Consider the following 23,750-nt stretch of genomic DNA (forward strand, 5'->3'; position numbering starts at 1 on the left):
CGGGAGACGGCGGGAGCGCGGGGGGGGGGGGGCAGAGCTGTGTGCGCACGCGCGGTGAAGTCTAGGGAGAGGATTGTCTAAAATCCAATACACATTATAGAGAAGATAACAGACAATGAATAAAGAGGAATACAAATGTCTGGACTGAGGGGTTCCCAACCATAATATCAGCATTTGGTTGCTAGAAAATTTCTTACAACCCCCCCAAACATTATGGCGCGGATTCACAAAGACTTACGAAGGCGTATCAGTAGATACGCCGTCGTAAGTCCGAATCCGCGCCGTCGTATCTTTAAGCGTATGCTCAAATTGAGATACGCTTCTCTGTTGCTAAGGTACGACCGGCGTAAGTCTCCTACGCCGTCGTATCTTAGCTGCATATTTACGCTGGCCGCTAGGGGCGTGTACGGCGATGTACGCCGAGAATATGCAAATGAGCAAGATACGCCTATTCACGAACGTACGCACGCCCATCGCAGTAAGATACGCCGTTTACGTGAGGCGTTTTCAGGCGTAAAGATAAACCACCAAAAAGATGGCGCAGCCAATGTTAGGTATGGACTTTGGGACTGCCGTCGAATTTCACGTCGTTTACGTCGTTTGCTTAAGCCGATTCAGAATGGGGCTGGGCGTAGGTTACTTTCATGTCGAAAGCATTGACTATTTGCGACGTGATTTTGAGCATGCGCACTGGGATACGTTCACGGACGGCGCATGCGCCGTTCGTTAGGCGCGTCATTTACGTGAGGTCACAATTCATTACCATACAACACGCCCACTACAGCCTACTTACGCACGCTTACGCCGGCCCATTTACGCTACGCTGCCGTAACTTAGGACGCAAGTGGTTTGTGAATACTGCACTTGCCTCTCTAAGTTGCGGCGGCGTAGCGTAAATAAGATACGCTACGTCCACACAAAGTTACGCAACCCTACGTGAATCTAGCTATATATCTGTAATAAATAGAAGATGTAGAGAATAAAATGGCACGTGCGCAGCGTTTTATCCAAGGGGAAAAATACACTTTAATCGCTTCATCCCCGGGAAGATTTGGCACCTTAATGACCAGGCCCCTTTTTGCGATTCGGCATTGCGTCGCTTTAACTGACAATTGCGCGGTCGTGCGACGTTGTCCCCAAGCAAAATTGACATCCTTTTTTCCCCCCACAAATAGAGCTTTCTTTCAGGTGGCATTTGATCACCTCTGCGGTTACATTTTTTCTGCGCTATAAATAAAAAAATTTGCATACATTTTGAAAAAAATATATATTTTTTACTTTTTTGCTATAATAAATATCCCCGATTTAAATAAAAAAAATGTTTTCCTCAGTTTAGGCCGATATATATTCTACATACTTTTGTTAAAAAAAATGCAAATAAGCGTTTATTGATTTGTTTGCGCAAAGGTTATAGCGTCTACAAAATAGGGAATAGATTTAGGTTGCATTCACACCTGAGCGTCGGTCGTTCGGTCGGTTTTTTGGGCGTTTTTTCCGGCGTTTTGTCGCGCGTATTCATGCTTATTTGCGCGTTTGCATACAGCGTCGTCCAACGTTTTTGTACTTCGACGTTTTTTATTTTAGCCAATAGGAAAAATTATCATCTTTTCATCACTTGTTGCTATGTTGGTAGATTTTTTTTAATCTTCTGCCTGGGTGAAATGTTCTATTGATTAAAGCGACGAAACGCCCGTAGCAAACGCTCGTTGTCGCGCAAGTCGCTTGAATCGAGCATTTCCATTACTTTTCATGGGAAATGGAAACGCTCAAATACGCCCAAACCGCCCAATACGCGAGACAAAAAAGGGTCCGGAACTCGTTTGAGCTTCAGTCGTTCGGCGTCAGGCGTATCGGCGTGCAGATGTGAACCATCTCCATAGGGTATAATGTATTTTTTCCCCTCTAGCGTATTTGAGCGTCGCGCTTCAGGCGACAAAACGCTCAGGTGTGAATGCAGCCTTATGGCATTTTTTTTACTAGTAATGGCGGTGATCTGCGATTTTTAGCAGGACTGCGACATTGCGGCGGACAGATTGGGCACTTTTGACACTTTTTTGGGACCATTTATACAGCGATCAGAGCTAAAAATAGCCACTGATCACTGTGTAAATGTCACTGGCAGGGAACGGTTTAACACTATGGGGCAATCAAGGGGTTAAATGTGTTCCCTCAGTGTGTTCTACCTGTAGAGGACTGCCTGGGGGAGGGGACCGATCATTGCTCCTAAGCATTAGGAACAACTGATCAGTCTCCTCACCCCTGACATAACGGAGATCTGTCTATTTACAATGACAGACCTCTCTGTGTGTAGTAATCACGGGTGCCCGGCAGACATTGCGACCGCCAGGCACGTGCCTTGGCTCAGTCATTGCGCCCCCTATTGGTCTTAAAGCGGCCACCTTTAGTAACCAGCTATAGTGTGCCATACTCAGCCCATAGTAACCAGCTATAGTGTGCCATACTCAGCCCATAGTAACCAGCTATAGTGTGCCATACTCCACCTTTAGTAACCAGCTATAGTGTGCCATACTCAGCCCATAGTAACCAGCTATAGTGTGCCATACTCCACCTTTAGTAACCAGCTATAGTGTGCCATGCTCGGTCTTTAGTAACCAGCTATAGTGTGCCATACTCCACCTTTAGTAACCAGCTATAGTGTGCCATGCTCGGTCTTTAGTAACCAGCTATAGTGTGCCATGCTCAGCCCATAGTAACCAGCTATAGTGTGCAATACTCCACCCTTAGTAACCAGCCATAGTGTGCCATGCTCAGCCCATAGTAACCAGCCATAGTGTGCCATGCTCGGCCCTTAGTAACCAGCTATAGTGTGCCATGCTCCACCCTTAGTAACCAGCTATAGTGTGCCATGCTCAGCCCATAGTAATCAGCTATAGTGTGCCATGCTCGGCCCTTCGTAACCAGCTATAGTGTGCCATGCTCGGCCTTTAGTAACCAGCTATAGTGTGCCATGCTCAGCCCATAGTAACCAGCTATAGTGTGCCATACTCAGTCTCCACCCTTAGTAACCAGCCATAGTATGCGATGCTCGGCCTTTAGTAACCAGCTATAGTGTGCCATACTCCACCCTTAGTAACCAGCCACAGTGTGCCATACTCCACCCTTAGTAACCAGCCATAGTGTGCCATACTCCACCCTTAGTAACCAGCCATAGTATGCCATACTCCACCCTTAGTAACCAGCCATAGTGTGTCATGCTCGGCCCTTCGTAACCAGCTATATAGCTGGATTCAGGTAGGGCGCGCATCTTTAAGACGGCGTAGCATATGGCATTTACACTACGCCGCCGTAAGTTAGAGAGGCAAGTGCTGTATTCACAAAGCACTTGCCTCCTAACTTATGCCCGCGTATCGTGAATTGGCCGGCGTAAGCTCGCCTAATTCAAATGAGGATGTGGGGGGCGTGTTTTATGTATATTACTTGTGACCCGACGTGATTGACGTTTTTTACGAACAGCGCATGCGCCGTCCGTGTACATATCCCAGTGTGCATTGCTCCAAACTACGCCGCAAGGACGTATTGGTTTTCGACGTGAACGTAAATTACGTCCAGCCCTATTCACGGACGACTTACGCAAACTACGTAAAATTTTCAAATTTCGACGCGGGTACGACGGTCATACTTAACATTGGCTAGTCCAGCTATTTGATGGAATAACTTTACGCCGGAAAATGCCTTACGTAAACGGCGTAACTTTACTGCGACGGGCGCACGTACGTTCGTGAATCGGCGTATCTACTCATTTACATATTCTATGACGAACTCAACGGAAGCGCCACCTAGCGGCTAAAGGAAAAACTGCACCCTAAGATACGACGGCGTATCTTAGCTAGGTTTAAGTGTATCTCAGTTTGAGCATACACTTAAACTTAGGACGGCGCAGATTCCGAGTTAGGTCGCCGCCCTAACTCTCCCTGAATCTGGCTAATAGTGTGCAATGCTTGGCCCTTAGTAACCAGCTATAATGGGCCATAATCCACCCTTAGTAACCAGCTATTGTGGGCCATACTCTGCCCTTACTAACCAGCTATAGTATGCCATGATTAGCCCTTAGCAACCAGTTATAGTGTGCCATACTCCACCCTTAGTAACCAGCCATGGTGTGCCATGCTCAGCCCTTAGCAACTAGCTATAGTGGGCCATACTCTACTCTTAGGCCCCATACACACGAGAGGATTTATCCGCGGATACGGTCCAGTGGACCGTATCCGCGGATAAATCCTCTCGAGGATTTGCGCGGATTTCCATGCGATGGAGTGTACTCACCATTGAATCGAAATCCGCGCCGAAATCCTCTGGCGATGACATGTCGCGCCGTCGCCGCGATTATGACGCGGCGACGTGCGCGACGCTGTCATAAAAGGAATTCCACGCATGCGTCGAATCATTACGACGCATGCGGGGGATCCCTTCGGACGGATGGATCCGGTGAGTCTGTACAGACCAGCGGATCCATCCGTTGGGATGGATTCCAGCGGATAGATTTGATAGCATGTCATCAAATATTTATCCGCTGGAAATCCATCCCAGGGGATAAATATCCGCGGAAACAGATCCGCTGGAGTGTACACACCATAGGATCTATCCGCTGAAACCCATTCGCTGGGATTTTTCAGCGGATGGATTCTATCGTGTGTATGGGGCCTTAGTATCCAGCTATAGTGTGCCACACTTTATTACCAGTCATGGTGAACCATGCTTGGCTCTCGATAACCAGCTATTGCATCACTTGCTGTGCCATTAGTTACAAATATTGCAGTTTTTCCATGAAGAGGAAGTAAGGGGAAATCTTCCATCAGAGACACCTCTTCAGGTGACAATTACAAAGGGGATTCCTCTCACATTGAAGAGATCCCCTCTCACTTCCTGATGTGTCTCTGGAACAGGAAGTGAAAGGAAATCTCCCCAACGGACACAATATAAAGAAAAAAGTGTTTGAACCATTCCTTTCTCTATCCAAAATTAAAAATACATTTTAGGCTTTAGCTCTCCTTTGGGTCACCTTTTTATCTGAATCTTTTTGTAAATGTTTGGAAAAAAAACAAACATTTGCACACTACATTGGGAAGGATTTTCTGTCCTGTTTACTCAGTGCAGTTACTGGTAAAGTCCACAACTTTCTCTTTGTTTGTCCGGAACTGCTGAACCAGCGTCTAATCTGTATTTGTAGGGTGATCTTTCACCGCAGGTCGCGGCGCTCTTATCTGGCGAACACGTAGAGAATAACCTTGGGGGGGGGGGGGAGCTGTTTACCTGTTTAATTATTAGAGGGAGAAATGTATAATTTATTGTCAGTGCAGGCTGAGCTAAGACAACACGTGAGCGGTGTTTGTATACAGAGTGTGTCATGCGGCGCGGCGCGCAGCCTCAGGGTGGTTGTACATAACATAAGATGTGAGTCACACGAGGATATGACATCATAGTACAGGAATCCGATGGATGGACACACAGGAGGATGAAGAGATACAATGTGCTTTCTGCCAGCGCGCAGTCTGCAATTTTATAATATGACATGACAGGACCTCTTTACAGTGAGATATTGGGGGGTAATAAGATCTCACCACTAGGCTGGGAAGCCTAAAATACTAAAAAATAAATAAAAAAAATCTCGGCTTCCCAGCCAAGGCGGCGCCGTTTTTTTGAATGCAGAGACTGGGCATGACGTCATAACATCGCGCCCGGCCTCCGACGATCATAGAGACTCCGGCGACCATGTGGTCTGCCGGAAATCTCTATGGTCAACATCCGTGGCCGGCGGATCCGTTCTCCGACTCACCGTTTGCAGCGGTGAGTCGGTAGAAGTACCGGAGGGCGCCGCCCGTGAGGGATGTCCCCTCTCGCCGCCCGTGAGGGATGTCCCCTCTCGCCGCCCGTGAGGGATGTCCCCTCTCGCCTCCCGTGAGGGATGTCCCCTCTCGCCGCCCGTGAGGGATGTCCCCTCTCGCCGCCCGTGAGGGATGTCCCCTCTCGCCACCCGTGAGGGATGTCCCCTCTTGCCGCCCGTGAGAATGATCAAGTGGCTGACCAGTCGCTATGATCGTTCTTATGATGTAGGCAGGGCCGCCATCAGGGGGGTACAGGCAGTACCCCTGTAGGGCCCAGATGGCTACACCCCCCCTTTTTTTTTTTTATAATTTTTTTTTATATATATTTTTATGTAAGGGGCTCAGAGGTCACCAGGGCCCCCCCCCAATTCGTGGCACCCCCGCTTCACAATTCACAGCCTCTCGCTTCTTAATTTTCTCAATTAGCGGCGGCACCCCCCCACTTCTCAAATCGCGGCAGCCCCCCCACATCTCAATTTGAGGTGGCAGCACCCCCCCCCTTCCATGCTCCAGGGGGCCCATGCCTGAAGCTGTGTTCGGTGGCCCCATCATTCCTGATGGTGGCCCTGGGTGTAGGGCAGGGGTCTCCAAACTTTCTAAACAAAGGGCCAGTTTACGGTCCTTCAGACTTTAGGGGGGGGGGGGCAGACTAGGGCATTTGGGAGTAGAAAATGCCCAGTGGGAGTAAATAATACCAATAATTTGGTCTTTGGTGTCAGTGGGAGGACTACTGCCCCATTGTTGGTGTCAATGGAAAGAATTGTGCTCCATTGACGTTGGATGGAATAGCGTCCCAAGGGCCGCATTAAGGCACGCAAAGGGCCGCATTAAGGCACGCAAAGGGCCGCATTAAGGCACGCAAAGGGCCGCATTCGGCCCCAGGGCCACAGTTTGGAGACCCCTGGTGTAGGGAATCGTCAGCTGAAAAATGCCAATATCCGATGCCTGTAGCTGCACCCATCATTCAGATTTAGCCCCACAAAGCCGAGGACGTCCTATGACAGCCAGCCGTCGGCAAGTGGTTAAAAGGCCAGTGTACTGCATTTTCTTTTTCTATGCTGACACTCTGGCCCAGATTCTGAAAGGGCTTACGACGGCGCAACGCCATGTGCGCCGTCGTAAGTCCTAATCTGGGACGTCGTATCTATGCGACTGATTCTTAGAATCAGTTACGCATAGATAACCATTAGATCCGACAGGCGTAAGGCTCTTACGCTGTCGGATCTTAAATGCAATTATTTTTTTCGCCGCTAGGTGTCGCCTCCGTCGTTTTCCCGATCGAGTATGCAAATTAGCAAAATAGGCAAATTCCCTAACGTACGCGCGGTCGACGCAGTGAAGATACGACGTTTACGTTAGATTTGCGACGCGTAAAGTTGCCCCTGCTATATGAGGGCCAACCAATGTTAAGTATGGCCGTCGTTCCCGCGTCGAAATTTAAAAATTTACAATGTTTGCGTAAGTCGTCCGTGAATGGCGCTGGACGCCATTTACGTTCACGTCGAAACCAATGACGTCCTTGCGACGTGATTTAGCACAATGCACGTCGGGAAATTTTAGGGACGGCGCATGCGCAGTACGATCGGCGCGGGAACGCGCCTAATTTAAATGATCCACGCCCCCTACCCGGATCATTTAAATTAGGCGGGCTTGCGCCGGAGGATTTACGCTACGCCGCCGCAACTTTACAGGCAAGTTCTTTGTGAATAAAGCACTTGCTTGTAAAACTTGCGGCGGCGTAACGTAAACGAGATACGTTACGCCCGCATAGTTTTACACCGAGATACGAGAATCTGGGCCTCTGTTTGCTCTTTCTCTCTCCTTAGCCGCTTCACGAAGCCTTCCGCCGCCGCCGCCGCGCACAAAAGATCCTCAACATCCTTCTAGGTATGGGGCTGCAACATATTGGTGAGTAAAATTAAAAAAAGAGCAGGGCCTCATTTTAAGGGATATCTTTTTGTCCCTTTACAGCCCCCACCGGCCCTCGTCTCGCAGAAGATCCAGTCGCCGTGGCCATACACGTGGACACTCCTCGCATTCTGCTCGAAGGTCACATGACTCGGCCCATCGCGCTGCTAGGCGCTCTGGGTCTTTCCACAGTGCGTCCATACCCCATGAGAAAGCCTGTTGGGCCTGCGGTAAGCAGACGCTGTCCGACAAGCCGGTCTGCGAGCATGGGGCAAGGGGGGGCAATTGACCCCCCCTGGAAAATCGAGAAGGTGTTGAAGAGTCTAGCGGCCGCGGGCTGTCTGAGCAGTCTCGGCCCGTATGTCACACAGACACAGCGAGCAGAGTGAAGCCGCCTCCCCCTTCAGTGTTTATGTGTACACAGGGGGAGGGAACCTGCTGTGCCTGTGCCGCGCTGATGGCTGATCTGAGGTACTGAATGGGATGGGGGGTGGGGGGTCTGTCTGTGCTGAAGGGAGGTCTGTGCTGAATGGAGGGGCCTGTGTGGAATGGGGGGGTCTGTGCTGAAGGGGGGGTCCATCTGTGCTGAATGTAGGGATCTGTGCAAAATGGGGGGGGGTCTGTGCAGAAGGGGGGTCGATCTGTGCTGAATGAAGGGGTCTGTGCTAAAGGGGGGTCTGTACATACTCTAGGCTATATTTATATGGGCATGGAGTGAAGCTGAATTATCCCAAGAGCTATTTCACACTGCCAGCTGACCGCGTTATCGGTAAAGTGCCCCTAAAAAGCGGCGCTTTACCATCGTTTTAGCTGCGGTATTCGACCACTAGCGGGAGGCTTTTAACCCCCGTTAGCGTTTTAAGAAAGGGTTAAATGGGACTGTGTATCACTGCTGCTGAAGCGCCCCCCTCTGAAAAAATTTAAGCGGACCCCCATGTCTGCGAGAGTTGTTTCTCGGAAGCCGCTAGAGATCGGGAGAAAAAGAAACAAGAGACAATGGCATCTATGAAGAAAATAATCCAAGACTCGATCGAGGAGTGGGCCTTTTCTCAGGAGATAGCCGGGCCCTCAGGGATTGCTAGACCGACAGACGCACCTGCCAACCAGGGGCGCTCAGCTACAGCTTCAGAGGGTAAAGCAGCAGAAGACTCCTTCACATCCCTGGACTTTGCCGTTATTGACCCCTTTGTAACGGCGGTAAAAGAGGCCATACAATGGGAGGAGTCTGTTGAGCCTCCGCCAAAGTCGCGAAGATACTTCCCTCCTCTCAAGAAGAAATCTCCAACTTTCCCCTTGATGGAGGAGATCAAGGACGTTGTTCTTGAAGAGTGGAAGAAAGTCGACAAGAGACCCGTTCCATTCAACCGTTTCCAAAAGCTTATGGCTCTTATGCCGTCATATCTTAGGCTGCATTCTTACGCAGGCTGCTAGGTGGCGTTCCCGTAGTGGTCAGCGTAGAGTATGCAAATTGCATACTAACGCCGATTCACAACCGTACGAGCGCCCTGCGTACGCAGTTTACGTCGTTTGCGTTCGTCGGGTTCCGCGTAAGGCTGCGCCTGCTATTAGCAGGCGCAGCCAATGCTAAGTATACCCGCCTTTCCTGCGTCGCAAAATTTGAAAATTACGTCGTTTGCGTAAGTGAATCGTGAATGGCGATGGACGCCATTCACGTTCACTTTGAAGCAAATGATGTCCTTGCGACGTCATTTACCGCAATGCACGTCGGGAAAGTTTCCCGACGGAGCATGTGCACTACGTTCGGCGCGGGAACGCGCCTAATTTAAATGATCCACGCCCCCTATGGGATCATTTAAATTGCGCGCGCTTACGCCGGGCATTTTTTAGGAGCGCCCACGCAATTTACGGAGCTACTGCTCCGTGAATCGAGCGTAGCGCAGGTAATTTAAGGAGGCGCAGCGGCAAAACGGTGCGCTGCGCCTCCGTAGGAACCGCGCAAATGTACCTGAATCTACCCCAGTGTGTGACTGTGGAGGGACATTAGAGTGTAAGCTCTTCTGGCGCAGAGACTGATGTGACGGGCTCAGTGTTCTCTGTACAGCACTACTGTCTATGTCAGCGCTATAAATAAAGGAATAATAGTGTATAACAGGAGGGAGATTAGAGTGTAAGCTCTTCTGGTCATTGATATGACTGGCACAGTGTTCTCTGTACAGCACTACTGTATATGTCAGAGCTTTATACATGTATAATAGTGTGTGACTGTGGATGGTAAGACATTAGAGTGTAAGCTCCTCTGGTGCAGAGACAGATGTCGCTGGCTCAGTGTTCTCTGTACAGCACTGCGGTATATGTTGGAGCTATATGAATAAATATATTAAGCCTATAAAAGGGTACATTAAATTTCAGGGAAAATCCTCTCCTCCGGGGTCTATATTTGGGAGGCGCGGCGTCCCTCCGTATGACATCACTGATTGGTCACGCGTGTTTTCTTTACCATGTGCAGGAATTCTCATCTCCCGGACACCAAACAAACATTACTCAGAAGACATGATCATCATATGTCTCATTCTCAGCTCCTCCTCCTTGTCTCCGCCCCCCTGACAACCTTCCCCCCAACTCCTCCCCCACCTCATTCCACCCCTGCCTGGCTCCTCCCTCCCACCTTGTGATGTTTTGCTCATCTGATATTTGCAGTGGAAGGAAGCCAGGTACCTCCCCAAGAGAAAACTCTGGAAAATTACAGAACAAGCTGTACAAAAACTTCCTTTCTCTTAAAGGGGGTGTCCACCTTCTGGGTGCAGGAAGAGGGTCTTGGTGGTGGGGGAGGGGAGGCCCTGTTCTGGTGATAGATGTGTGTGTTGGATTCATGAAAAGACACTCCTGGGGTCTCTGGGGATAAGAAGGGGAAGCGATGATCCTGCGACAATTATCAGGGGGATGGCGCGTGAGCGACTCCTGGAAACAATCGCTCGCTAATGGCGGGGATGTGACACCCTGATGACACCGATGCCAACGGAGGCGACATTTCTATGGCATCTTTACGTCACCTTGCACTATTGTATGTGAATGGTGGGGCAGACTGGCAATAATGGTGCAATGCTCTGCAGGCTCACCAAAAACATAGAAGTGTGCAAAGCACCTTGTAGTATCTGCCACTAAGGTGCAATGCTCTGCAAAGCTCACTGTGATGTAGCCCACATGCAAGGGTGCAATGCTCTGCAAAGCTCAGTTATATAGTTACCTGCAAGGGTGTAATGCTCTGCAAGATCACTGTGATATGGATCACGTGCAAATCTCAGTGATATAGATCACATGCAAGGGTGTAATGCTCTGAAAGCACTGTGATATAGCATACATGCAAGGGTGTAATGCTCTGCAAGATCACTGTGATATGGATCACGTGCAAATCTCAGTGATATAGATCACATGCAAGGGTGCAATGCTCTGCAAAGCTCACTGTGATATGGATCACGTGCAAATCTCACTGTGATATAGATCGCATGCAAGGGTGCAATGCTCTGCAAGCTCACACTGAGACAGCCCACATGCAAGGGTGCAATACTCTGCAAGCTCACTGTGATACAGCCCACATACAAGGATGCAATGCTCTGCAAACCTGACTATGCTATAGTCACAAGCTAGGGTGCAATGCTCTGCAACGCTCACTGTGATGGTCACATGCAAGGGTGTAATGCTCTGCAAGCTCACTGTGATATAGCCCACATGTAAGGGTGCAATGCTCTGCAAAGTTATATAGTTGCATGCAATGCTCTGCATAGGCCATTATTATATAGTCACATGCAAGGGTGCAATGCTCTGCAAGCTCACTGTGATACAGCCCACATACAAGGGTGCAATGCTCTGCAAACCTCACTATGCTATAGTCACAAGCTAGGGTGCAATGCTCTGCAAAGCTCACTGTGATGGTCACATGCAAGGGTGTAATGCTCTGCAAGCTCACTGTGACATAGCCCACATGTAAGGGTGCAATGCTCTGCAAAGCTCAGTTATATAGTTGCATGCAATGGTGCAATGCTCTGCATAGGCCATTATTATAGAGTCACATGCAAGGGTGCAATGCTCTGCAAGATCACTGTGATATAGCATACATGAAGGTGCAATGTTCTGCAGTCCCCCAGGTAGTACTGGTAAAGGTGCAATGCTCTGCTGGTCTCCCTGCAATTTTCATTAAAAAAGATGCAAGGATCTCCTGCACGGTGGCAATAAAGGAGAGCAATGCTCTGCAGAGTTCTTGGATGGGGTGGTGGTGGAGAGATGGTGTAATCTAATGTACACAAACAATATAGTCTGATGCAATGTCAGGGTGGAGCAGCACCCCTTCTGGGAGGAGTCAGGGTGGAGCAGCACCCTTCTGGGAGGAGTCAGGGTGGAGCAGCACCCTTCTGGGAGGAGTCAGGGTGGAGCAGCACCCTTCTGGGAGGAGTCAGGGTGGATCCACACTGACTATAAAGAATCAGAACAAAGACTTCATATCATAACAACTCAGCAGAGAGAAGAGCAAAAAAATAGACCCAGCGACTGCGATTCCAGCACATCGATCGACTACCAAGACTCCCCAGGAGACCCCCAAAATATCGCCAACATGAGCACCTCCTACGTAGAAGCCGAGAAACTTCAGCCCACCGACTTCGAGGTTCGCTACTTCGACAACTACGACTACTACAACCTGACCGATCGCTACGCCCGTAAGTAACAAATATTTATTACATTGGAAAAAAACCTACACTATTATTATTATATTTTTATATATATATATATATATATATATATATATATATATATATATATATGCCACATGGGGCCCTGGGGACCTCTGAGCCCTTTAATAAAAAAAAATATTATATATATATATATATATAATATATAATTTTTTTTTTATACATATATATTATATATTTTTTTATATATACAAAAAACATTTATTTTATTTTTTTTCCCATTTTTAACTAATTCACATTTTATTTCCAGTTTAAACTTTTGGATAAGAGGGGCCATGAAAATGTGTAAATTGCATAAAAACAAGTGATTTGGGCCAGTAATAGAATTTTTAATAAATTAATTTCATCTGTAAAAGTATATTTTTGAAGGTGGAGGGGGCAAGCAAATTTTAAATCGTATAAAAAAAATAAATAAAGCGGGGGGGGTGGGGGGGTCTATATCCTTTTCTTTGTTTTGTTCTCGGAGGCAATAGTGGGGGTATGAAAACTGTAAATGGCAGTAAAGTAAGAATTTAATGAAATGGGGAATATTGTGAACCTGAAGGAAAAATCATTTTTTTGGGGGGGGGGGGGGGGGTGTTGCATAAAAATAAGTAAATAGCAGTAACATTTAAATGTGAATAAAATGAATACTATGAATTAGAAATACAATTAGTGAAAAAGAAAAGTTGCAAAAGTATTTTTTTTTCAGAATACTTTATTTTCAAAGGGGAATTAGGTGAATGATATGGAAAATAGAGAATAATTCAAACCAGAAATTCATATAATTAGATTTTTTTCAAAAAAAAAAAAGTTATAAATAAATCTTTTGGGGGTGAAAGGTGCATGATAGATAGAGATGGAGATACATACATACATACAACATATAATAATAATAATAATAATAATAATAATAATAATAACAACAATAAATTAAAAAAAATATATATACAGTATATATACATACACACACAATATATAATAATAACAAAAACATATATATAATGTTGTTGTTGTTATTATTTTTTTTTGGGGGGGGGGACATGAAAATTGTAAATGGCATGAAATAATTATTTGGACCAGAAATAGAATCCGTGAATGAGTGGGGGGCTCAGGGGGTTCTACATAATACACCATCACCTCCAAATGTTCAACCCCCCCCCCTTTTATAATGGACTCGTCCCTTCCAGGTTCAAGCTCGTTGATTTCCTCCCTCCCACAAAAAAATATACTAAACACAGATACATTGTAGCATTATTATTATTATTGATCTGCTCTGCCAGGCCACACCTGGGACTTCTAGTTCCACTAGCACTGCCTAAATACCAATGTAGCCCCATTGGCTTAAAAGACCCTCCCAAAAGGACAGAATTTCATGGTGGTTGGTGTCTTTAGAACCATAAAGGAAAGTTCCCTTTAAAAATAAATAAAAAAGCATAAGCTCCTCCCTTTCTAAGGACTGGAAAGCTACAACGTATCACATGTGTGTCCTCAGGGTGGGGGGTTTGGATACATTGTAGAGTTTCCCATATATGGTAATTTATTTGTTTTCCTTAACCCCGAGCAAACCCCTGTTCATTGTTTCCCTCCAGTGCCCACCGCCGCCAGGAAAGGTCGCACCAAAAAAGAGGCCAGAGAGAACACCAACCGGGACAATCCCTGCGGCCACGAGAGGAAGATCACCGACAAACTGCAGCGCACCGAAGCCAAGAAAAAGGGCAAAGGAGGCAAAGAGTGAGACTCCGGTGAGTGCCAGGGATAATGCTAATGTGCTTGGGGAGATTAGGGTGTGCCCAGGCACACCTAGCACACCCTGTGCGAACGACGTCTGATTAGAAGATCATAGAGAGCCTGCTTGCAGGATATTTAGCATCATCTTACTGTCCCTGGCCCGCCCCTTTCATGCATTGCATTTCAGTTCCTCCAATCATGGAGGCTCAGCATCACATGTGGGCGTTGCCCATGTAAATGTCACCTGCCTAGGACCACCCAAGAACAAAAGCTGGACAGCCGCACTCCAAAATTTTCTTTAAAAGAGATGTCTTTATTTTCAACTGTGCATACAGTCACTGCAAGCCCACAAAAATCAGTATGGCCAACGTTTCGCACTGGCGTCAGTGCTTAGTCATGACTAAGCACTGACGCCAGTGCGAAACGTTGGCCATACTGATTTTTGTGGGCTTGCAGTGACTGTATGCACAGTTGAAAATAAAGACATCTCTTTTAAAGAAAATTTTGGAGTGCGGCTGTCCAGCTTTTGTTCTTTTGTTTTTTTGCTATTACCGCATTGCCAGCACCCTGGTGGTTCAACAACCCCTGATCATCACGAGGCTCACCTGGAGCGGTGAGAATTCTGTCTGTGTGCCTAGGACCACCCACTTTCCCAGGCTGACCCACCCATCAGTGTTTCAATATTGGCATGACTCCTCCCCAGAGCCAGCCCACTATATTGACACGACTCCTCCCCAGAGCCAGCCCACTATATTGGCATGACTCCTCTCCAGAGCCAGCCCACTATATTGGCATGACTCCTCCCAAGAGCCAGCCCACTATATTGGCATGACTCCTCCCCAGAGCCAGCCCACTATATTGGCATGACTCCTCCCCAGAGCCAGCCCACTATATTGGCATGACTCCTCCCAAGAGCCAGCCCACTATATTGGCATGACTCCTCCCAAGAGCCAGCCCACTATATTGGCATGACTCCTCCCCAGAGCCAGCCCACTATATTGGCATGACTCCTCCCCAGAGCCAGCCCACTATATTGGCATGACTCCTCCCCAGAGCCAGCCCACTATATTGGCATGACTCCTCCCCAGAGCCAGCCCACTATATTGGCATGACTCCTCCCAAGAGCCAGCCCACTACCTGCGTTAGAGTTAAGAGGAGTACTGAGACAGGGTGATGTAATGTTTTCGGAAGGCTTTATACAGCCCCCTGCTGGCCCCTCCCACCATCCATGATCTGCCTGCATTGCATAGCAAATCACAGAGGCCCAATGATGACCTATGTAATGAAAACAGAATGGATTTAATTTGTTGATCTTCTCCCCACAGTATACATCTCCGGACGGCACAAGGGCGCACAGACCGATGGCACGGTACAGACACAGAGATCTTGGAGAGCCGGAGCGGGCTGACGCACCGGCCTCCCGCTCACAGGAAAGACGCAGAGCAGAAAACGAGGAGGATGGGTGCAAGTCTGCTGCAGAGCATCGCTCCTACCACCCACCGTGAGCAGCAGAACATCACTCCTGAAAGAGAGCGGCCGAGAGCTGCTGACTGTTTCACCCTCCATCCTCCCGGGACTGGACCTGCTGCAGAGCATCGCGCTGGGAGGGGGGAGGCGGGGACTTCCACTGTCAGTGAATGGACATTGCATTACCCGTTTCATGGCTGCAGAGGAAGTTGTTGTGTAGACATTAGTAAATAAAGTTTTGTTAAACACGTTACACAAATGTCTAGATATCTGTCCAATCAAATTATTTAATGTTTAAAGTAAAGAATAACAGATCAGGGGGTCAGTAGTATGTAATGCACATGGCAGTGGTCAGGAATGACACGGATCAGGGGGTCAGTAGTATGTAATGCACATGGCAGGGGTCATGAATAACACAGATCAGGGGGGTCAGTAGTATGTAATGCACATGGCAGGGGTCATGAATAACACAGATCAGGGGGGTCAGTAGTATGTAATGCACATGGCAGGGGTCAGGAATAACACAGATCAGGGGGTCAGTAGTATGTAATGCACATGGCAGGGGTCATGAATAACACAGATCAGGGGGTCAGTAGTATGTAATGCACATGGCAGGGGTCATGAATAACACAGATCAGGGGGTCAGTAGTATGTAATGCACATTGCAGGGGTCAGGAATCACACAGATCAGGGGGTCAGTAGTATGTAATGCACATGGCAGGGGTCATGAATAACACAGATCAGGGGGTCAGTAGTATGTAATGCACATTGCAGGGGTCAGGAATGACACGGATCAGGGGGTCAGTAGTATGTAATGCACATGGCAGGGGTCATGAATAACACAGATCAGGGGGTCAGTAGTATGTAATGCACATTGCTGGGGTCAGTAGTATGTAATGCACATGGCAGGGGTCATGAATAACACAGATCAGGGGGTCAGTAGTATGTAATGCACATGGCAGGGGTCATGAATAACACAGATCAGGGGGTCAGTAGTATGTAATGCACATGGCAGGGGTCAGGAATAACACAGATCAGGGGGGTCAGTAGTATGTAATGCACATTGCAGGGGTCAGGAATGACGCGGATCAGGGGGTCAGTAGTATGTAATGCACATGGCAGGGGTCAGGAATAACACAGATCAGGGGGGTCAGTAGTATGTAATGCACATGGCAGGGGTCAGGAATAACACAGATCAAGGGGGTCAGTAGTATGTAATGCACATGGCAGGGGTCAGGAATGACACAGATCAGGGGTCAGTAGTATGTAATGCACATTGCAGGGGTCAGGAATGACACAGATCAGGGGTCAGTAGTATGTAATGCACATTGCTGGGGTCAGTAGTATGTAATGCATATTGCAGGGGTCAGGAATGACACAGATCAGGGGGTCGGTAGTATGTAATGCACATTGCAGGGGTCAGTAGTATGTAACGCACATTGCAGGGATCAGGAATGACGAGGGTCGGTAGTATGTAATGCACATTGCAGGGGTCAGGATTCGGAATAACACAGATCAGGGGGTCAGTAGTAAGTAATGCACATTGCAGGGGTCAGGATTTGGAATAACACAGATCAGGGGGTCAGTAGTATGTAACGCACATTGCAGGGATCAGGAATGACGAGGGTCGGTAGTATGTAATGCACATTGCAGGGGTCAGGAATAACACAGATCAGGGGGTCAGTAGTAAGTAATGCACATTGCAGGGGTCAGGATTTGGAATAACACAGATCAGGGGTCAGTAGTATGTAATGCACATTGCAGGGGTCAGGAATAACACAGATCAGGGGTCAGTAGTATGTAATGCACATTGCAGGGGTCAGGAATAACACAGATCAGGGGGTCAGTAGTAAGTAATGCACATTGCAGGGGTCAGGAATAAAACATATCAGGGGATAGGTACCGTATATTGGTGGCAGAGGTGTGCAGGTTGGATGGGGCATTGGTGGCATTGGGGTACAGTGGTAGCAGAAGTGTGTTAGGAGGTACAGAAGTATGGACAGTTATAGTGGTGGCAGAGGTGTGTTTGGGGGTACAGAGGTATGCAGGCTAGGATGGGGCATTCGTGACATTGGGGTGCAGGGGTACAGAGGTGTGCTTGGGTGGCAGAAGTGAGTTGGGGGGTACAGAAGTATGGGTAAATATAGGCACCATCGGACTCTTGTTGACGTAAAGTTTGTCCGTTTGCAGACCAAACTTTTTGTCCGATGAAACCCGAAAAAGTTTGTCCGATGGAGCGTACACACGGTCGGGCTAATTTGAAAACTTGCTGATTTTGAAGTTTGTTGGCAAAAAGTCAGACCGTGTGTACGGGCATTTACAGAAAACGTTTGGCCTCTGTCATTGCCAACAAAGGATATATAACAAAGTATTGAGATGGACTTTTGATATTGACCAAATACTTTTTTTTTTTTAACATACATTTATTTTATTTTTTTATTTGGAAAATATTTGAAAATATGTCATGTTAAAATAAAATATTCCACAATTTTTTTTTTTTTTCAATTCTTCAAATTTTTTTTTTCCGTTGATCGGCTTTTCCTCACTCGCGTCTGACAGACACGAGTAGAGGAGAGCCGATCGGTGGTCCTCCTGACGGGGGGGGGGTTCGCGCTGATTGTTTATCAGCGCAGCCCCCCCTCGGGATGCCCACTCTGGACCACCAGGGAAGGGGGCAACAATAAAAAGAGCACAATAGTTGCCAATCGGTGCTGACTGGCACAAATTAGTAAATAAACAAGTTATGCCCAGCAATGCCATCAGTGCCACCCCTCAGTGCCCATCCGTGCCCACCTATCAGTGCACATCTGTGCCACCCATATGTACCCATCAGTGCCACCAATGAGTGCCCATCAGTTCTGCCTATGAGTGCCCAGTGCCGCCTCATCAGTGCCACCTCATTGGCGCTCATCGGTGCCCATAAGTGCCGCCATATCAGTGCCCGTAATTGAAGAAGAAAACGTACTGATTTACAAAAAAAATTTACAGAAAAAAATAAAAACTTTATTTTTTTCAAATCTTTTGGTCTTTTTTTAGTTGTTGCACAAAAAATAAAAATCGCAGAGGTGATCAAATACCAACAAAAGAAAGCTCTATTTGTGGGAACAAAATTATAAAAACATTGTTTGGGTACAGTGTAGCACAACCGCGCAATTGTCATTCAAAGTGCGACAGCGCTGAAAGCTGAAAATTGGCCTGGGCAGGAAGGTGCGTAAGTGCCCCCCGGTATGGAAGTGGTTAAATGTCGGTCTTTACCATCTTTGAGAGTTTGGAGGTGTGTGTTCGATGCATATGGAACAATTCGATGTACAATGCTGAGATTTCTATAACTTTATTTAACCCTTGAAGGAAACATGCGATGGACACACAAACTTGTGCAAAAAAAATAAAACTCTTTCAGTAGTTAGAAGTGATTGAACTGAGTTCCATATGAAAAACGAATCGCTTTATAACCGCAGATTAAATTTTAGTTCTCTCTTTGGTATATGAAGGTTATAATATTTAACTTGAGAGCGTCATCCAACCATCACCTAGATAGAAAGCAGCATGGAGGGGTCACTGAAGGTGCCAGAGAAACTTGCGATGCACACAAACTTGTGCAAGAAAATAATTAAAGGGGTTGTAAAGGTACAAATTTTTTTCCCCCTAAATATCTTCCTTTACCTTAGTGCAGTCCTCCTTCACTCACCTCATCCTTCCATTTTTCTTTTAAATGTCCTTATTTCTTCTGAGAAATCCTCACTTCCTGTTCTTCTGTCTGTAACTCCACACAGTAATGCCAGGCTTTCTCCCTGGTGTGGAGTGTCGTGCTCGCCCCCTCCCTTGGACTACAGGAGAGTCAGGACGCTCTCTACGTTGCAGATAGAGAAAGGAGCTGTGTGTTAATGGGCGTCCTGACTCTCCCGTAGTCCAAGGGAGGGGGCGAGCACAACACTCCACACCAGGGAGAAAGCCTTGCATTACTGTGTGGAGTTACAGACAGAAGAACATGAAGTGAGGATTTCTCAGAAGAAATAAGGACATTTAAAAGCAAAATGGAAGGATGAGGTAAGTGAAGGAGGATGGCACTAGGGTAAAGGAAGCTATTTAGGGAAAAAAAAAATTGTATCTTTACAACCCCTTCGATTGAAGTTAGAAGTAAGAGTCAAGCGAATCCCTTTATAACCAAAACAACATTTGAATTCTCTCTTTGGTATATCAAACTTATATTATTTAACTTGAGAGCTTCAACCAGCCGTTTTTTAGATAGAAAGCAGCATGGAGGGGTTCGGTGAAGGTGGAGGTGATGGTGTGGATGTGTCTGATGGGGTCACATAGCTCATAAGAGGACATACGGCCGCCTTCATAATCTAAATATATTCCGACTTTCTGCACCGGAGACTCCTGGTCTAATGGCATGGCCTCCATCTTGGTTAAACTGCTCGAATTCTTTTTTGTTCCACATCTACTATCTGCGGTGCGATAGCCAACACCAAGAGTCCAATTTTCAGAGTCAGCGACCTCTACTTCCCAGTAATGTCTTCCACCAGAAAAACTCTCCATACTCAACACCCGGGGCCAAAATGTAAATCTTTCTGGTTTAACCTGTTTTGACACTGATACCATTTTCAAGTCGAAGGATAAAGCCAATGTCTTGTGTGCCGTTTTTTTATTCAGTAACAAATCTGTCACGTGGAATTTGTTTTTGGATTTTATGTGGGTGATTAGATCAGTTAGGGATCTGTGCAATGTAAGTGAGATCAGGAAATCATCCAGCTCACAGATCTCAGGTTCCTCCATATCTTGGTGTTCTATTTCTGGTTCTTGTAGGACAGTTATGGGGTCGGTTATGTTACACATCTCCTCAATGTGACGGATCTTCCTGGATAGGGTGTCTTTCCAGGTCTCCAGTTGATGAATCAGCTCAGAGACCGCCAACGAGACCTCCTCTACCTGTCTGGAGATCTCACTCAGGACTCTCTGTTCCTGGACCTCCAGCTGTCTCCTGATATCCTCATACAGGTCAGCGACTCTCTTCTTCTCATTGTTGGCTTTCTCCTGTGCTTTTCCCTTGTGGTCCTGTAGATTCTGGATTTGTCCTTCAATCGCTCCTCTTGCTGTAGTCACTTTTTCACAAATATTTCTCAGTTTTTCCTTCTTCTTCCCTAAAATCTCTTCTAGAAGTTCCACTTCATGACCTTTATGTTTCCCCACCAGACAGCAGGACACACATAGACAGACGGCGTCCTCGGAGCAGTAATACTCCAGAAGCTTCTTGTGGATGGAGCATTTTTTACTACTGAAGGATGAAGTCGGTTCCGTCAACACATGGTCCACTGTCTTGTTGTGGGCTGTCAGGTGTTTCTCACACATAGAAGTCTCACAATGCAGACAAGTCTTGATAGCTGCCACCCTAAAATGCACACAATATGTACAGAAGACCTCACTGTTCTCCTGTTCCATAGATCGGGAGTCTTCCATAGTGTTACTCAGCTTAATCTTCTTCACAGGCACAGGACACTCTACATCCTCCTCTCTGCACTCCGGACAGGAATAAACTCTGGACCCCTCCTGTGTATCCAGAGCAGTCACAAGACAGTCCCGGCAGAGGTTGTGTCCACATCTCAGTGTCGCCAATTTCATACAAATTTTCAGGCAGATGGAGCAGCTCAGCTCGTCTCCTTGTGCAGCAGACGCCATTCTGGGAACAACAAAGAAAGAACAAAACTAATAATCACTTTGTATAAGTAGAAAGGAGTCCTAAAAAGAAATAAAATAGCCCACAACTTTTGGAATGAAATCAATAGCACAACTATCAGTCCTTTTACTTTATGCCAGGGTGCTAAGCAGTGTTGCCAACCTACCAAACTGAAATTTACTGACAAACCACCCCAAATTTATTGGCACAGCCAAGTTTTTACTGCCATTTCCAAAAGTTAAAAAAATAGGATTTTTGTCCTCACCGTAAAATCCATTTCTCTGAGTTCATGGACGGACACAGCAGCCTTTGACCTTAGGGTATTATATCCTTATTTCCAGGAGAGTTAGGCAGAAAAACAGCACTTTAAGTGTTAACAACACTTTCCTAGGTACGGCTCCTCCCAGGGGGCGTGGTCCCCCGGGTATAACCCACACTCTGCCTCATCAGCTCCAGTTCGTAACAAGCAGTACAAACAAAAGGAGGGGTGGATGCTGTGTCCGTCCATGAACTCAGAGAAATGGATTTTACGGTGAGTACAAAAATCCTATTTTCTTTTCCGTTCATGGACGGACACAGCAGCCTTTGACCTTAGGGACATCCCCAAGCAGTGTCAAAAAAATTTGAGGGGTGAGAAAACAACACAGCAAACAAAGCTACACCCCAAACAAAAACTGGAGTTTCTCAACGGAGGAACTCCAACCTTAAACTGCCGCCTGTAACACCTTGCGGCCGAAGGAGGCATCCGAAGATGCACTCACATCCACCTTGTAAAATTTTGAGAAGGTGTGAACTGACGACCAGGTCGCTGCCTTACACACCTGCAACAGAGGCTTGATGACGGAAAGCCCAAGAGGCACCGATCGCCCTGGTCGAATGCGCCGTAACCCGAAAGGGAGGCGCCCCTTCAGGGCATAGGCCTGAATCACAACCTGTCTGATCCACCTAGAAATGGTGGCCGACGAGACCGCCAGACCTTTTTTAGGACCATTCACTGACACAAACAGTGAGTCCAACTTCCGGAACGGAGCCCTAGCGGATAAGTACACCCGTAGGGCCCAAACCACATCCAGGGAATGTAAAGTGGCCTCCTTCGGGTTTTTTGGCCGAGGACATAAGGATGGTAACACAATGTCCTCATTAATGTGAAAAGCCGAAACAACCTTTGGGAGAAAAGACGGCTGCGGCCGCAGCACCACCTTATCCTCATGGATGACCAAGTAGGGAGCCTTGCAGGACAAGGCCGCCAGTTCAGACACTCGTCTGACTGAGGTAATTGCTACCAGAAAAACCACCTTCTGTGACAGAGTCAACAAAGGGATTTTTCGAATGTCCTCAAAGTCAGCCTCTTGGAGCACCAAGAGGAATAAATTCAGGTCCCATGGGGGCAGTGGAGGACGCACAGGAGGAGCCACATGCCGGACCCCCTGCACAAACGTACGCACCAGGGAGTGCGCCGCCAAGGGTCGCTGAAAGTAAACAGCTAGAGCCGAAATCTGACTCTTAACGGTACTCAAGGCGAGAGCCTGATCCACACCCTGCTGTAAGAACAGCAGAATCTGGGTCACACAGAGATGTAAGCCCTTCACGTACTATGGAAAATCCTCTGTGAAGTAGACTTCCGCGCACGCAGCATGGTAGAAACCACCGAGCCTGACAGGCCCCGGTCCTTCAGTACCATGCTTTCAACAGCCACTCCGTTAAAGCCAGCGACTGTAAAGCAGGGTGGAAGATCGGACCCTGCGACAGAAGATCCTCTGTCAGGGGTAGACGCCAAGGGGCGTCTGCCACCAGACGCACCAGGTCCGCGTACCAGGAGCGGCGCGGCCAATCTGGGGCGATCAGGATTGTTGGAATCCCTTCGGCTTCCACTCTTCGCAGCAGGCGAGGAAAAAGGTTCAGAGGAGGGAAAGCGTATATTAGGCAAAAGTGACCCCAAGGTGCCACCAACGGGTCCTTTGACCTGGCCACGAACCGTTACACCTTCCGATTGAGACAGGACGCTAGACGGTCCACGTCTGGAGTGCCCCACTTTTGGCACAGGCTCTGAAACACCATGCAGGGGAGACACCACGATCACAAAGGTGGATCTCCCAGGGCGAGGCTCGGCCATTGCACTCTGGCCGTGCTGATCGTGGTGTCTTCCCTGTCGCTTCTCGGCCTTTTGGCTAGGATCGAGTGTGGTATCTGTTCTTATCAGTTGTCAGCTGAGCGCTGAAGCACCTCCTACATGGGATGCAATCCAATGACGTCATTGCACCTGGAAGGATGGTTTCAGCAGGGACTACGCCGTGCAGCCCGACAGATACTGGGGGCCGGCCCATGGTTGAGTCTGAGCCATCTGGAAGGGTGCTCCTGGTGAGGATGGGTGCTGCGCTTGGTCTTGGTTTTTTTGCCGAGTTCTAGTCTGGCCTTCTGGCTGGCTGGTGTAAGTGCTATCTC

General features: G+C 47.6%; 1 protein-coding gene and 1 pseudogene across 1 annotated transcript; both read left to right on the top strand.

The window, feature by feature from the left end:
• Positions 1 to 12,198: 12,198 nt before the first annotated feature.
• On the top strand, positions 12,199 to 15,884 carry NUPR1 (nuclear protein 1, transcriptional regulator). The gene is made up of 3 exons (XM_040356180.1): positions 12,199 to 12,421; positions 14,026 to 14,178; positions 15,490 to 15,884. The coding sequence occupies exons 1-2, from the start codon at positions 12,319 to 12,321 to the stop codon at positions 14,169 to 14,171; spliced, it is 249 nt and encodes an 82-aa protein (XP_040212114.1). The 5' UTR covers positions 12,199 to 12,318; the 3' UTR covers positions 14,172 to 14,178; positions 15,490 to 15,884.
• A 7,473-nt stretch (positions 15,885 to 23,357) lies between these two features.
• LOC120944505 lies at positions 23,358 to 23,532 on the top strand (annotated as a pseudogene).
• The last annotated feature ends 218 nt before the right edge of the window (positions 23,533 to 23,750 follow it).

The sequence above is a fragment of the Rana temporaria genome, chromosome 6, assembly GCF_905171775.1.
Source record: "Rana temporaria chromosome 6, aRanTem1.1, whole genome shotgun sequence".
Taxonomy (NCBI): Eukaryota; Metazoa; Chordata; class Amphibia; order Anura; family Ranidae; genus Rana; species Rana temporaria.